This window comes from Tamandua tetradactyla, chromosome 12 (assembly GCF_023851605.1).
Source record: "Tamandua tetradactyla isolate mTamTet1 chromosome 12, mTamTet1.pri, whole genome shotgun sequence".
NCBI lineage: Eukaryota > Metazoa > Chordata > Mammalia > Pilosa > Myrmecophagidae > Tamandua > Tamandua tetradactyla.
The window spans coordinates 76,339,179-76,356,484 of NC_135338.1; the positions used below are offsets into that span (position 1 = coordinate 76,339,179).

The 17,306-nt window shown below is 36.9% G+C and overlaps 1 protein-coding gene across 5 annotated transcripts in view; it reads right to left on the reverse strand.

Annotated features, from left to right (window-relative positions):
* GABRG3 (gamma-aminobutyric acid type A receptor subunit gamma3) overlaps positions 1-17,306 on the reverse strand; it is a 736,378-nt gene that overhangs the window by 677,891 nt on the left and 41,181 nt on the right. For all 5 annotated transcript variants that reach the window (XM_077123978.1, XM_077123977.1, XM_077123976.1 and 2 more), the window contains one exon: positions 7,064-7,131. In XM_077123978.1, coding sequence (XP_076980093.1) covers positions 7,064-7,131 — 68 coding nt within the window. The remainder of the gene's footprint in view (positions 1-7,063; positions 7,132-17,306) is intronic.

Here is a 17,306-nt window from a genome sequence, read left to right on the forward strand (position 1 = left end):
CTGTCCCCACAAAATTGGATCAGGATGAAAAGAAAATGGCTTTTCTGGGGTACCTAATACTTTCAAAGTAGCACAAACCTGTACACAAAGAACTATAAAACATTACTAAAAGAAATCAAAGAAAATCTAAATAGGTGGAGAGACATCCCGTGTTCATGGATAAGAAGCTAAATATAGTTAAGGTGTCAATTCTACCCAAATTATTCTACAGATTCAACACAATACCAATCAAAATTCCAACAACCTACTTTGAAGATATGGAAAAGCTAGTTAGTGAACTTATTTGGAAGGAAAAGAAGCCCTGAATAGCCAAAATCATTTTAAAGGAGAAGAATAAAGTGGGAGGACTTACACTTCCTGATTTTAAAATTTATTATAAAGCCACAGCATTCAAAACATCATGGTATTGGCAGAAAAATATACAAATTGATCAATGGAATCAAATTGAGAGTTCAAAAAAAGAGCCCCAGTTCTATGGGCAATTGATCTTTGACAAGGCCCCCAAACCCACTGAACTGGTCAAAATAGTCTTTTAAATAAATGGGGCTGGGGGAACTGGATATCCATAGCCAATGGAATGAAAGAGGACCACGACCTCACACCCTATATAAAAATTAACTCAAAGTGGATCAAAGACCTAAATATAAGAGCCAGTACCATAAAACTACTAGAAAAAAAATAGGGGAACAGCTTTAAGACCTAGTAATAGGAGATAGCTTTTTAGACCTTACACCCAAAGCACAAACAAAAAAGAATAGGTAAATGGGAACGCCTCAAAATCAAATGCTTCTGTGTCTCAAAGGACTTCGTCAAAAAAGGTGAAGAGGTAGCCAACTCAACAGGAGAAAATATTTGGAAACCATATATATGATAAGGATTTGATATTCAGTAAATTAGTCACACAACTCAACAACAAAAGAACAAACAACCCAATTACAAAATGGGCAAAAGATATGAACAGATATTTTTTCCAAAGAGGAAATACAAATGGCTAAAAAGCACATGAAAAGATGTCCATCTTCATTAGCTATAAGGTAAATGCAAATCAAAATCACAATGAGGTATCACAAGAATGACTACCATTAAACATAAAGGAAACTAGAAATGTTGGAGACAATGCAGAGAAATTAGAACACTTACGCACTGCTGATGGGATGTATAATGGTACAGCCACCGTGGAAGACAGTTCGGTGGTCCCTGAGAAAACTAAATATCAAGTTGCCCTATGACCCAGCAATACTACTACTCAGTATATACCCAGAATAGCTGAAAGCATTGTCACAAACAGACATTTGCACACCAGTGTTCATAGTGGCGTTATTCACAACTGCCAAAAGATGGAAACAATCCAAGTGCTCATAAACAGATGAATGGATAAACAAAATGTGGTGTGTACATATGATGGAATATTATGCAGCAGTAAGAATAAATGAGCTCCTGAAGCGTATGACAACATGGGTGAAACTTAAGGACATAATGCTGAGAGAAATAAGCCAGACACAAAAGGATAGATACTGTATGATTTCACTAATATAATGCCGGTAAAGGTAAACTCAGGAGTCATAAAATGGAGAATATAGGAACCTAGAGATAGACAGACGAGGAAATGTTGCCTAAAATGTGTAGACTAGTCAACTCGAATCTTGTGTGTTACTCGAATGTAAAAGTATGGGAATGGATAGAGGTGACGGTAATCCATTAGTGGGTTGATAAATAATAATGCCATATTGAAGGTGCATATGATTGAAAGGGGTTGTTTAGTGCCATGTACCATACCGACTAGCACCACAAATAAAAATAAGTTCCAGGCAGGCCAGGGTGGCTCAGCAGGCAGAGTTCTTGCCTGCCATGCAGAGACCTGGGGTCGATTCCCAGTACCTGCCCGTGCAAAAAAAAAAAAAAAAAAAAGACAATATAACAAATATAAATAAGTTCCTGCATGAACTACTCCAAAATTATGACACTTGAACAAATAATTAATAATAGTAGGGTACATGGGAAAAACTACTTATTGTATTTATGGTCTATATTTAATGGAAATATATCGTTAATACCACAATACTAGAGGTAAATAATTAGAAGGAGGGGACAAGAGTCAAGGGGAGTTTGGGATTTTCCTTTTGGTATGGGTGTGTCTATCTGTTATTTTTGTCTTTGGAGCAATGAAAATTGTCTAAAATAGAGAGTGATGATGGTTGTACAACTAAGTGAGGATTCTGTGAAGCACTGTTTATTTGGGATAGAATATATGCTATATGAATATATCTCAACAAAATTTAAAGATTTAAAACAAATAAATAGAAAGATCCAAGTGCTAGAGAAACATGTAGAGAGAGGTTTATCTATTCGATGTTGGTAGGGTAGCAGAATGGGGCAGGACCTCCAGAGGATACTGTAATGGATCCTCAGGAGGCTAAACATAGGGTCACCATAAGATTAGGTAATCCTGTTACTGGGACTATACTCAAAAGAACTGAAAGCAGGGACTTGAATAGACATTTTCACACTGATGTTTATGGTGACATTATCCATGACTACCCAATAGACTGAGGTGGCCAAAGGGTGCATTGACTGAGAAGTAGAAGGGCAAACTGTAGTGTATATATGATGGAATATTGTGTGGCTACAAAAAAGAATGAAGTCATGAGACATGCAATGAGGTGAAAGAATTGTGAGGACATCATGTTGAATAAAATAAGCCAGAAACAAAAGGACAAATATTGCACAGTCTCTTTTAGAAAATACTTATAAGAAAATCAGGGCATAGAATGTAAGCTCTTACAGCAGTCACATTTATTCCTGAGTTTTAAGTGTCATTTCTAAATTTTGAGATGCTGTGCTATATGTGTATAACCTGGTATTTTTCTGGAACTTTCAATACCTGTGTGACACCTAACACTCAGAGTTGGGAGTTCTCCATCTCTGCATCCACATATAATAACTGTTAAGGAAGTTGAAAAAGAGATCAGCCTTCAATTAGAGATGAGTGAAGCCGATTTGGTTGGGACTAAGGTAAATCAGAAAACAGAGTAAAGGATGATACTGTTTGTATTTTAAAACTTCACCCACTGTATGAGACCAAAGGAAGAGAGGTTTATTTTGTCCAAAATCTAAATTTTCTGTGGCACACAATCTAACTTAACCTGTCTGGCCAGTTCAGCTAAACCATCTAAACCCATGGGGCCTAGAATTGGGAATGAGGGCTTATAATTCTGTATAGTTTAATATAATACGTGGATATTATAATATAATACCTGAATGTATACTGGATACATTCCAGAGTATGTTCGGCAGGTAATTAAAAAGTAGTGGCAAAGTCCTTTAAGGGACTGGAGGAAAAATATGGAGCTATTAAATTTTCCCACCTGGGAAATCCCTGATATTCTCTCAAACATTAGGAATGCCAAGTTAAGACTTCCAAATTAAGTTAAGAAGATTGGAGTTAGAGTCCATGGTTTGAGAACTTCACGTGCTTCTGCTCAATTGACAGAGATAAGCAGGGAGGATGCCAATGCCTTCACCACAATAATAGCGTGAAGCATAAGTGAGATGGGATTGATAGCATTTGATTTCTTCTTTGCTTTTCCAAAAGTTTCCTTACTGTTAATATTCTCAAAAATAAATTCACAAGCTCCCCTGTATACACTTTACACATTCCTGAAATAACCAACGCACAATTTCCATGAGGAATTGTGCATGTTTAGATATGTTATAATGACTAACAAGAGAGGATACTATTAATGGTTTTATGAGAAGCTTCTTCACTAACTCAGCTAAACTGTTTCTAATCTCCTCAATAACTAGAAAAGCATGAGCAGTTCCAGAATAAATAAGATAATCAAAACCAATATTTTAAACAATAGATTGAAATGCAATTCCATTTTCCTTTAGCTGGAGGAATTTCTGAAAATGAATCTTCAGTATTAATACTATCAAGAAAGAAGCTGAAAGGGGGGTAGAAAGAAAGAGGAGACAAGAAAAAAGAAATTATAATTGTTTTCCCTGTTACATTGACTGATAAATGGCTATTTGGAGAAAAGCCATAATTTTATCAGGCTTATCAAAACTGAAATTAAAAAATTGCATCATTAAATCCTGTATACCTCTCTCAAATGTGTTCTTATGCCTATAATTCTCAATCTGTTTTTTTAATTTCTCTCATGTTGTTTTTCCTTTTGTTGCTAACTCAATCCCCAAACCCACTTACACAGCCAGTTTTCTACTATTTTCATTTTTCAGTAGGTCCACATTTCACTTTTAAGCAACTTGCATTCTTTCCAAATTGTGTCGGTCTGTGGGATAGAGTCAATATTGTGTGAGGTAGCCATTTGCCATTTTGACTCAGAAGCAAAGCGTTCTAAGTACAGAGTTTAGAAATCCTCACTCTTCATGGAGCAGCTAGGGAGCCCCTGTGTCAGGAGGCCTTTCCGGCCCTCCTCAGGCTGGCTGGAAACCTCCCTCCTCTGGGTGCTCAGCACTGAACCTAACTTCATTCTGGTTCTTGTCCCTGCGCATACCCACAGTTGGTGGGTGGATTTGCTTCCTCAGAGGGGAGAAGTAGGTCTTCATTCATTTTTGTCTTAACAACACCCAGCTGAGAAATTCACCCACACAGAAAATAGGAATTAAATCTTTACATATGTGTGCATGTGTATATATCTTAAACAAACCTTCCCTATGCACTGTGCTCTGTTTTGATGAAGCAGGTTAGTAGTATTTTATCTCTTCCTCATGAAATTAGACACTGGAACTGCCCGGACAACCAACCTCAGCTCTGCTGAGAATTTACTATAAAGTCACTTTTTTCAAGAAATAGTTTGGGTTTTTTTTATTCTAATCCTCCCCACTGTCACCTAGCTGGTTGTTTCAGTCTGTTAAAATAACAGGAAACCAACATATATTTGTCTGCCCTTTCACTACAGAAGAAATGCATACTAGGTAGAAAAATAGAGTGGTCAAAATATTCAGAGTAATTTTTTTTTTATGAAGATTAATAGAAAAACTTTCTATTCCAAGCCTTGTTATTAAAAGTCTATGAATTTCATTTCCCAGTGCCTGCCCATGCAAAAAAAAAAAAAAAAAGTCTATGATTGATAAATTTCAGTATCTGGCTGAGGATTCAAGAATACAATGCTGAAGCTCATTTGATTCAGCTTTTTCTTTGGTCTTACAATGCCTCAGGGCATCCGATTAAGATCATGCCTTGCCACATGATGGAGGAATCAACATAAATGATGTTAAATTCCTAATAGTAGTGATTTGTGTCACTCTGTAGTTATTTTCTCTTTAAAAGACAAAAAGGGATTCTGTCTAGAGATCTTAATGGGATTTGAACTAAGCCCATGAAATATGATCTACAAGTAGCTCAGATGGAGTGGGTTTTTACATTCCCACCTGCCAGGGCCTGCTTTGAACAAATCCAGGTATGACATCATATCTCTTCAGCTCACTTTAGACCCAGCAGGCCCTGGGTGGGGCATGGCTGCACCTACCCTATAAATGACACTTCAATCCCTTGTCCCCTGTAATGGTTAATTCCATGTGTCAACTGTCTAGGTTATTGCGTCCAGCTGTTTGGTCAAGTAAGCATTGGCCTGGTTGTTACTGAGAGGGTTTTTCTTGCATATATTTGCCTCTATAAATTGATTCCACCTACAGCCAATTGCATCTACAGTCAAGAAAGGAGACTATCTTTAGCAATGTGGGGAATCTCCTCATCCCCAAAATTGGAGGTCTTAAAAGCCAGAACTGAAGATTTCAGGCATCAAAAAGGAGAACTTCTGCGTCAACTTCTGTCAACCAGCTTCCCCTGGGGAATTTGGACTCAACTTCAGCATCACCTTTATTGGAGTGTCCAGGTTGAGGTTTAACCTACAGAACTTAGACTTGAGAGACTTCAGAATCACCTTCATCGGAGCTTCCTGTTTACAGCCTGCCCTATGGAACTTGGATTTGCCAGGCCCCACAACTGTATAAGCCATTTCCCTATAATAAGCTTATGGACAACATGGGGATTTTAAAAGTAAATTATAAATAAATTATAATTTCATTCCTATGTAAAATATGTCTCTTCAGAGAAAAGATGAACACTTTTAAAATTTGGTAATGAAAGGAAAATTATTTTCTACTAATTTTGGAGCAGTTACTTGTATCCATAGAACACTGCTAGGAAAGGAAGCATGTAAATCAGTATTTTGTAAATTCCTAACTGCCCTGCCTCGCACATGCTTCTGTGAACTAGGAGAGCCTCAGTTCACAGGAGTTCCTGACATCTCCTAGGTCCACAAATGCACTTGTCTGCTCCTGGAATCCTTGTACCATATATGGGGAGGTCCCCACTCCCTGTAGCAGATCACAGGACTTTCCAAACTAATGGATCCACCTTTAAAATGCTTTTTCATTGCTAATAACTTTCTTAACAAGGAAAGATAATTGTCAGTTAGTTAGCTAGCTTCCTCCTCTACATCCTATGATGTTTTGCATCATTTTACAATGTTTTAGAGTGAAAATAATTACTTCTGTAACTTAATTTGCTTGTACATTTGTGGCAATACCTCGCTTAGGGAAATATACTTGATCATGTACTTTCTTCTCTATGAAAATACAGTTAACTTTCTTGCAGGTTCAAATTAAAGCACTCTGGGTGGATAACTGCAGGTCCTTTCCTAAGAAACATTAAAATGTGTACTGAATCTTGAAAATAGGAGCTAAAGTGAAAAAGCTGTCATTTATGCTGATTGCCAACATTTCAGATGTCAAATATAACCAATGAATATATAATTACAAATAATCTCATCTGAAAATATGAGAACAGTAAATACATATGTGGAGGGTGACAGAAGGCGAACATTTCCTAGTCATTACATCGATGTTTTCACTGCTAGTGCTCCACACGCTGCACCTTTGTTTAAACAATTTTGAGCATTTAAACTATCAATAAATACTGCAGATTTAAGAGCTCAATTGTAAGCTTTATGATAAATCACAAATGGAAATCCACAATGAGACTGTAAGTGAGGATGGAGGCACAGTCCATCAGATCGGAAAACAAAATAGTTCTTACCATGTTTATTGATGACACAGGCCCAATGCTGTTTACATAAATGTCAACATCAATTACGGTCGGTTTTACTGTGGAAAAAAATACAAGTATGTTAACACTTCGTGTCATAGAGAAAGAGAAAGAAAGGAGAACAATACTGAACTTTGTGTTGACACACACTGATATCTCAAGGCTATGTTTGAAAGGATAGATTTTGGGAGGACATGTCTTATATTTATAATCTGAACCCTGCTCATCTTTTTAAAATTCTCAGGGGGATGACAGTCATACTTGCATTTAATAAAAAGTTCTAATAAAACAGGACACTTCAGCAATGCAAGTTGTCAGTTATTAATGATATAAAGGTATTCTGTAAAACTTAAACTGATTATATGGCAGATATATGCAATTATATGACATCTTTCCATAGTAACTGAATGTCACTATTTCACTATAAAATTAAACACAAGTAATTATCAATATCATCTAGTGATGTGCTCTTGCCATTTCACCACCACACAAATATCTATATATTGTTCCAAAACAGAGCAACTCAAAGCAAGGATCTAGGCAGAAAGGACTACTGGGTAAGATGGTGGAGTACATAGCTCCAGGATTCAGTCCTTCCACCAAAACAACTCTTAAGCATCAGGAACTGTCTGAAAAAACTTTTTTGAAATTTCAGGGGTCAGAAGAATACTATACCACAAACAGAGAAGAGCAAGAGCAACAGGCAGGTAAGTGATGGTGAAGAACTATAAATTGCTCTTTGGCATGGTGGCTACTAGTGCCCATCCTTCACTCTCAGAGCAGTCTGCCAGAGTGATCTAGTCCCTGGGTAGCTGCTGGTGACTGTAAAAGAAATAAAAATCCTCCTCCCTAGGAACAGAGGTGGGCACTGCCAATCTCTGATCAGAGCCTTTGATTAGCAAGTTCGGATTACTAGGAACCAACTCTGAGGGGTAGCTATTATTTAAACCTGCCCCAAACAAAGGTAACAACACAGAGGCAGTGGAAGTTTAAAGATGTTATCCTTCCTCAGGGCTGGGGGTAAAAGTTAGCTGAAGGGCTGCATTTGCTGGGCAAGATATAAAAATTCAGCTTTAGAGAATTGTTGGGCATGCTTCCTGATTTCCTTCCCAAGGCAGTTTGGAGGTGGTCTGTGCCCTCTTTATGGCTCCCTGGCTTTGTTTTGGCTGGAAAAAAAATGACTTGAGAAAATCCTCCTTCAAGTGACCCTCCTCCCAGAATTTTCCCTCTAGGCAAAAGTAACATGAGACAACAAATGGAATATGAAAACTATAGAGGTGAACCATCTGGGACAAAGGCCTGCTGGCTTCAAACGCATGGTGGAGGGAGGTCTGTCTTCTGAAATCAGAGAGTAAAGCAATACTCTTGTAAACATGGAGCTCCAAAATAACTAATAATCAAAATCCCAGGGGAAAACAGAGGCTCAGAAATACAGGGAAAACCCTGTACATGGCATTCATCTTATATGGACCTTCCTGATAGCAGGGCTGTAGTTCAAGAAAATCTGTCTTATCACCAGCTGGATACAAAACCAAGAGACAGACATGCAATGGAGTAAATCTCACATTAACATTTTAATATAATAAAATGTACAGAGTACAGCAAAAGAGTGCAAGACAAAAAAGGAATTGGGAAATGCTGGCCCATCCAAAGAAAGAGGACAAAAGTACTGATAACACAATGAAGATGATGATAACATAGACATACCAAAAAAGGTTTTAAGAAAATGCTCTTTAAAATACTCAAGGAGATGAAAGAAAGTACACAGAAAGAACTAAATATTAGGATAATAAAATAAGGAACAAACAATATGAGAATCTAAGTACAGAGATATAAATTTTAACAAGGAATTAGAACTGGCAGTAGAAAGAATCGGTGAGCTTGAAGGCAAGACAGTTGAAATGAGTCTGACTAAGGAGCAGAAAGAAAAAAGGAAATATTAAAAGTGAAAATAGCTTAAGCACTATGAGACACCATCAAGTGCGCCAATGTATGCATTATGGAAGTCCCAGGAGGAGAAGAAAGAGAGAAAAAGACAGCAAGGTTAGTCAAAGAAATAATGACAGAAAACTTTGCAAACTGAGCAAAAGACAGGGCTATGCACATCCAATAAGCTCACAGAACAACAAACAGGATAAGAAAAATACACCCCATCATATACTGTTTACACTACTAAACACAAAGGACAAGAAGAGAGTTCTGAAAGCTACAAAAGTAAAGCAACATGCTACATACAAGGGATTCCAATTAAACTTAGTGCTGATTTCTTTCAGAAGACATGGCAGCAAGAAGATAGTGTGTCGAAACATTCTAAAGTGCTGAAGGAAAACAACTGCCAGCCAAGAATTTTACATCCAAGGAGGCTGTCAAAAATGAGGAAGTGGGTAAGATGTTCGCAGATAAACAAAAGCTGAGGGAGCTAATCACTACTATTTCTTCACTACAAGTAATGCTAAAGGGAGTTCTTCAGACTGAAGGAAAGGACAGTGATTCTAAGCAACATAAAAACAAGACTTGCAATAAAAGTAGCCATTTGACACATGACTTCCAGGGGTTTAAGTCTCCCTGGCAATGTGGGACATGACTTGCAGGGAAGAGCCTGACCCTGGCATCATGGATTGACAATGCCTTCACGACCAAAAGGGGGGAAAGAAAAGCAACAAAATAAGGTTTCAGAGGCTAAAGGATTTCAAACAGTCAAGAGGCTATTCTGGAGGTTATTCTTATGCAAATTTAGCTAGTTACTACAAATTGCCATGGTGTGCCAAGCCCCAACCAATAGTATTTCTGTAAACCCTGAAGAATACTCAGCACTCTATGTGAGACTCTATAATAGTTTCACTCAGTTTATTTTTCAGAAACCTAAATCCTCCAGATTGTTCCTAAGCCAGATAAGCCCTGAAACCCAGAAATACTAGTCTTCCCAAGAACATCAATGAGTTGCATACACTAACCCATAATGTCAGCATGACTTCTCAGCATGAAGAAGTTAGAGTGGTCTTTGCCCAAATAACCCCAAATATTGGGAGAAGGGTTACATGAGAGGGAGGAGCTGTAACAAAGAAGATAAGATTTAACAAATGAGTATGACTACTGAATCATCATATCCGTATTTCTTTTTAGTCTCCAGTACATTAGAACAGCTAGAAGGAAATACCCGAAATGGTGGAAATGCAACCCATACCATATTTTGAAGTTTGTTCTATAACTACTTGTTAAAATGTACTTTGAAGTCCATCATTTCTCTGCGTACATGTATATTTCACAATAAAAATTTTTTTTTAAAAGTAACCAGTTGGCTAATTATAAATGCCAGTATAGTATATTGCATTGTTTGGCATATAATTCTACTTTTTACTTCCTAAGGAATTAAAATATAAATGCATAAAAGTAATTAAAAATCTAGGTTGATTTGCATACAGTATACAAAGATGCAAGACTGGGGACTATAGGAAAAGTACATGTGCATGCTATTGAAGTTAAGTTGGCAACAAGCCAAAGTGATTGTTATGTATTTAGGATGTTAAGTTTTAACCCCATGGTAACCACAAGGAAAATAGATGAAATCTAATATCTAGATAGAAGTGAAATCATAAAATACAAAAAAGCAAATAAATATAAGAGTAGGCATTAACAGAAGTGAAGGACAAAAGATGTTTAAGACTTACAAAGGTTAAATAGAAAAATAGCAGATAAAATAGACTTTAAGTCAAAAAACAATTACAGGGGACAAAGGTGGTCATTATATAATGTTAAGCATGGCAATTCAACAGGAAGATGTAATAATTTTAAAAAATTTTCCTTTTGAATCTAACAGCAAAATCCAAAAATATCTGAAGAAAGTATTAACTGATAGTTTTATATTCATAGCAAGAGACATTAACATACCATTCTTAATAACAGATCGAATATCTAGTTGGAAGATTAATAAGGAAGTATAAGACTTCCATTATACACTAAAACAGCTAGACCTAGCAAGCATATGTAGAACACAACACCAAATGAACACAAAATACACATTCTTCTTGAGTGTGCATGGACAATTTTCCAGAATAGATCATATCATAAGTCACACAACAAGTCTCAATAAATTCAAATATAAAGAAATCATTCAGTGCATAGTCTCCAACCACAATGGAATGAAACTAGACAGCAATAACACAGGGAGAAAGGGAAAACTCTCAATTAAAGAACATAGTCTTAAACAACCAAAGCTTATAGAGGAAATTAGAAGTAAAATCAAGAAATACATTGACTTGAATGAAATTGACAGGCAATGCTGAAAGGGAAATTAATGCCTCTAAATGCTTACATTAAGAAAGAAAAGGGCAGGCAATGGTGGCTTAGTGGCAGAGCTCTTGCTTGTCACACTGGAGACCTGGGTTCAATTTCCAGTGCCTGCCTATGTTAAAAAAAAGGGGGGGGGGTCAGTTCAATGGTGGCTCAGTGGCAAGACTTCTTGCCTGCCGAGCCAGAGACCCGGGTTCAAGTCTCAGAGTCTGCCCATGTAAAAAAGAAAAAAGAAAAAAGACTTCAAATCAGAGACCAAACCTAAAAATGGAAGAACTAGAAAAAAGAGAGCAAACTAAACCCAAAGTGAGCATAAGGAAGTAAATCACAAAGATTAGAGCAGAAATAGATGAAATTGAAAACTAAAAAATGAGAGATTCAACAAAACCAAATATTGATTCTTTGAAAAGAACAATAAAGTTGACAAACCTCAACTAGACTAATAAAGAAAGAAACAGAGAGGAAAAAAATAACAAAAATCAGAAATGAGAAAAGGGACATTACTATGAACCCTGCTGAGATAAAAAAAAAAGACTGTAAGGATACAATGGAAAACTATATGCCAATAAATTAGATAAACTAGATGAAATGGACAAATTCTTAGAAACACACAAACTACATGCATTGACTCAAGAAGAAAGAAAAGAGCTCAGCAAACCAATTACTAGTAAAGAGATTGAATCAGTGGTTTGGTTTGCAAAAGCTGCCAGAATGCAATATACCAGAAGTTGAATGGCTTCTAAAAAGAGAATTTATTAAGTTGCAAGTTTATAGTTCTAAGGCTATAAGAATGGCCAAACTAAGGCATCCAAGAGATACACTGTGACTCAAGGACAGTCAATGGGTCCAGAACACCTCTGTCAGGTGGGAAGGCACGTGGCTGGTATCTGCTGGGGTCTTTGGCTTCTTGTTTCAAACAGCTTCCCTGGGGGCATTTTCTTTCTGCATCTCCACATAACTGGGTCTCATATTGACTTTGTCAGCTATGAAGTTTTTCCAAAATGGTTCTCTTTTTAAAAACTTCACTAAACAACCCCACCTTGAATGTTCAAGGATTCGAAGACTAAATATCATTAAGATGTCAATTAGATGGTTCACATCACCATTGAAACCACTTAAGAGAAAAGATCCCACTCAACAATATTGAATGAGGATTAAAAACATGTCTTCCCTGGAGGAACACAACAGTTTCAAGCTGGCATAATCAGTAATCAAAAATCTCCCAAGAAAGAAAGCCCAGGACCAGATGATTACATAGGGAATTCTACCAAATATCCCAAGAATACTTAAATCCAATTCTGCTCAAATGCTTTCAAAATATTAAAGTGGAGGGAATACTCCTTAACTCATTCTGAGGCCAACGTGACCCTCATACTAAACCCAGATAAAGATATCTCCAGAAGATAAAACTATAGATCAGTATCTCTTATGAATATAGATGTAAAAATCCTCAACAAAACATTAACAAACTGAATTCAATAGCACATTAAAATAATTATACAACATAACCAAGTGGGATTTATCCCAGGTAGGCAAGGATGGTTCAACATAAGACAATCAATGTAATACACCACATTACACACACAATCATCCCAATTGATGCAGAAAGGACATTTGACAAAACCCAGTACTTCTCCTTGATAAAAAACACTTAGAACACTAGGTATAGAAGACACTTCCTCAATATGATAAAATGCATGTATGAAAAGTCCACAGGTAACAACCAACATCCACTTCATGGTAAAACACTGAAAACTTTCCCTCCAATATTAGATACAAGATAAGGATTCCCACTGTCACCACTGCTATTAAGCAATATACTAGAAGTTCTTGCCAGATAAATTAGCAGGAAACAGAAATAAAAGACATCCAAATTTTAAATGAAGTAGTTCAACTTTCCGTATTTGCAAATGACAAGATCATATACACAGAAATTACTGAAAAATCCACAACAAAATTCCTAGAGCTATAGATGAACTCAGCACAGTGGAAGGGTACAAGATCCCCACCCCAAAACCAGTAGTGTTTCTATACATAAGCAATGAACAATTAAAAGAAGAAATCAAGAAAACATTTTATTTACAATAGCAACTAGAAAAATCAAATATTTAGGAATAAATGTAACCAAGGATTTAAAGGACTTCTACACAAAAAACTACAAAACATTGTGAAAAGAAATTAAAGAAGACTGAAATAAATGGAAGGATATTTCATGTTCAAGGATTGGAAGACTAAATATTAAGATGTCAATCCTACTCAAAGCAATTTATAGAGCCTACACATTCCTAATCAAAATTACAACAACCTGCTTTGCAGAAGTGAACAAGTCAATCATCAAATATAGAATGTTCAGTATAGAAGAGTAAGGGACCCTGAATAGCTACAGCCATCTTGAAAAAAGAAGAATGAAGTTGGAGGACTCACATTTCTCAAACTTCAAAGTTATTACAAAGCTACAGTAATCATAACAGCATGGCACTGGCACAAGGACAAATATATAGACCAATGCCACAGAATTGAGAGCTCAGAAAGCAACTCAAACATTTATTGCCAATTGAGTTTTTACAAGGTGTCAAAGACCAATCAAATGGGAATAACAGTTTTCAAAAAATGAGGCCTGGAAAACTGGCTATTCATTTGAAAAAAATTTAAAAAGGAGGACAATACCTCATACCATACACAAAAATCAGCTCAAAATGGATCAAAGATTTAATACAGGAGGTAGAACTATCAAATTCCTAGAAGAAAATATAGGGAAGCATCTTCAGGAATTTGAGTTAGGCAATGGTTTCTTAGACTTTACTCCTGAAGCACAAGCAACAAGATAAAAATAGATAAATGAGACCCCAACCAAATCAAAGACATTTTTTCCTTAAAGGACTTTATCATGAAATAAAATGACAACCTACCAATGTAGTAGAATATTTGGAAACCACAAATCCCATAAAGGTTTAATATCTAAATTATATAAAGAAATCCTTAAAAATAATAATAATAATAATAATAATAATAATAATAATAATAATAATAATAATAAAAGACAAACAGCCCAATTTAAAAAATGGGCAAAAAGAGCTTGGACAGGAAGATAGCAGCATAAGGAATCCTAGGATTTAGTCTGTCCTCCAGGTCAACTAGTAGATATCCAGGAACTAAATGAAAAAAAAAATAAACCTGTTTGTGGCTCTTTGGAGACCAAATGAAAATCATATACCAGCGAGGAATGAGTGGAAGAGTAGGACTGATAAATCGAGCTAAGAGCTATAAGTAAATAATTCCACACTGTGGAGGCCAATGCGCCTTCCCCACTAGCATGGCAGGCTGACTTGGGATTCACTCCCTGGTGGGAAAGAGAAGCTGTCTCTCCTAGGAGCAAGGGAAGGGGAACTTGGCCAGGCACCAATTGTGGATTTGATTAACAAATTTGTACTGCTGAATACAAGCTCTGATCATAGATAAATTTACAACACAATCAAGAAAGAAACTGGAAGTTCTGTTTGAGCTCCATTACCAACAGGGAGGAGAAAGAGAAGAGTGAAAGGCAGACGTTTCTGGACTTGGCTGAGCTCAGATTGCTGGAAAAGCACTTTGTCCCAAGAAAAAGAGCACATAGAATCAGTTACCAACTCTGACTCTTGACTAAAGAACGCAAAGTGCTGGAGTCCAACTCTAAGAACAACTACTTTTTTTTTTTAAGCAACCCATTAAAGAAAGCAGCCAGCATTCTCTGTTTTCAAGCAGGGGCAGAAGTAGGTTGAGAGACAAAGTAATCAGGAATCAGGTAGAGGAGATATTTCCCTAAACAGTGGATCATCCCTAACAAAAGTTAGGGCAGGCAGGGCCCAGCACAAGTGGCACCTGACATTTAGAGAATTGAGATCCTGGGGCTGAGATAGCAGAAAAAGTACCAACCTAGAAAAAGAGGAGCCCTGCCTTTGTCTCAAAAACCATGTTCCAGCAGGGGCTAGGAAAACAGAAGCAGTTTAAGGCTGTCTTCACCTCAGCCTCTATCTCAACTAAGCCCCTGGCAGGTACAGGGTCTGCTGAGAATTAAAGGCACAATACCACTTAGGCCTGTGGGGAGCAGCAGGCTGACAAGTGCCATCTGCTATGCAGGACAAGAAAAACAGAGAATCAGGACACTTCACAGAAAAGGCTGGCACCCTGGTGGGCCCAGGGAACATTGGTACTGATCTATGCCCACTTAGGAGCCCTGGACCTGTCATGCCTGGGAAAACCTGACTGGGGAAAATTCTCTCTGGGGCGGACTTTCCTGCCAGAATCAGTCCTCCAGGTAAATGAAAGGAGTTTTAAAAACATTTAGAGGCAAATAAAAAACAAACAGAGCAGATCAACATTCTTTGAGGAAAAAGAAGGAAGGGAAAGTTCCTGGGGGTACAACAAATGCACAAATAGAGCAATCTCAAAAATCAATCCATATACGCAGGGCAAGAATCAGATAAATAAGAACTGAAAAAATCTGATCAAACACAAACTATGCTAGAGGTCTATAGTAAGTTGACATAAATGTCAAAGAAAGGCTAGAACACAAAGCCAATCAACAACACTATCATAGGAAAGAGAGAGAAAATGGTCTCCAGAATGAACTAATCAGGAAAATCAGATGCCCAGACACCAGCAAAAAATCACAAGCTACACAAAGAAGTGTGAAGATATGGCCTAGCCAAAGGAACAAAATAGAACTTCAGTTGAGATACAGGAGTTGAAACAACTAATTAGGGACCTTCAAACAAATCTTCTACATCAATTTAATATGTCGAACCAAAATGTGGCAAAAAAAAGTGATGAAGAATATAAAAAAGACATTGGGTGACCATAAAAAAGAACTTGGAAGCTTGCCAAGAGAAAATAACAGCGCTTATGGGGATAAAAGGCACAATGGAACTTGTAAAAAATACACTAGAGACACACAACAATGGATGCAGAGGAAAGGATCCATGAACTAGAGAATAATACATCTGAAATCTTACCCAGAAAAGAATGGGAAACTGTGAGCACGGTCTCAGGGAACTGAATGACAACATGAAGCATGCAAATATATTTGTTATGAGTGTTCCAGAAGAAGAAGAGGAGGGAAAGGGGGCAGAAAGACTAATTGAGGTAATAATCACTGAAAATTTCTCAACTCTAAAGACATAAAATTATAGGTCCAAGAAGTGCAATGTACCCCAAACAGAATAGATATAAATAGACCTACACAAAGGCACTTACTAATCAGATTGCCAAATGTCAAAGACAAAGAGAGAATTCTGAAAGCAGCAGAAGGGTGATCCATCACATACCAGGGAAGTTCAATAAGACTAAGTTCAGATTTCTCAGCAGAAATTGTAGAGGCAAGAAGGCAGTGGTATGATATATTTATGATACTAAAAGAGAAAAACTGCCAGCCAATAATTCTATATCTGGAAAAACTGTCCTTCAAAAATGAGGGAGATTTTTAAATCTTTGGATAGTCACTGAGTTTGTGAACAAGAGCTTGCTCTAAAAGAAATACTAAGGAGAGTACATAGACAGATAGGGAAAAAAACAGAGGGAGAGGTTTGGAGGAAAGTGTAGAAATGGATATTATCAATAAGGGTAACTAAAAGGGTAAATAGAGAGCTAAAAAAAGGTATGACCTATGAAATGCAAAGAACAAAATGACTGAAGAAAGCACTGCCTTTAACAGTAGTAACAATGAAAGCTTATGGATTAAAAAAGGGCAAAAGGTGGTGCAAGGATAGTTTAGTGGTAGAATTCTTGCCTGCCATGCAGGAGCCCCAGGTTCAATTACCCACCCATGCACTGCCCCAAAAAACAAAAAAACAAAAAAACAAAAAAACAAACAAAAAAAAAGAAGCAAGTAAACAAACAAAAACTGAACAAAGGTGCTACAATAACAGGATACTCAAAAGGAAAAAAGAATGAAATGTGATCCTCTGCC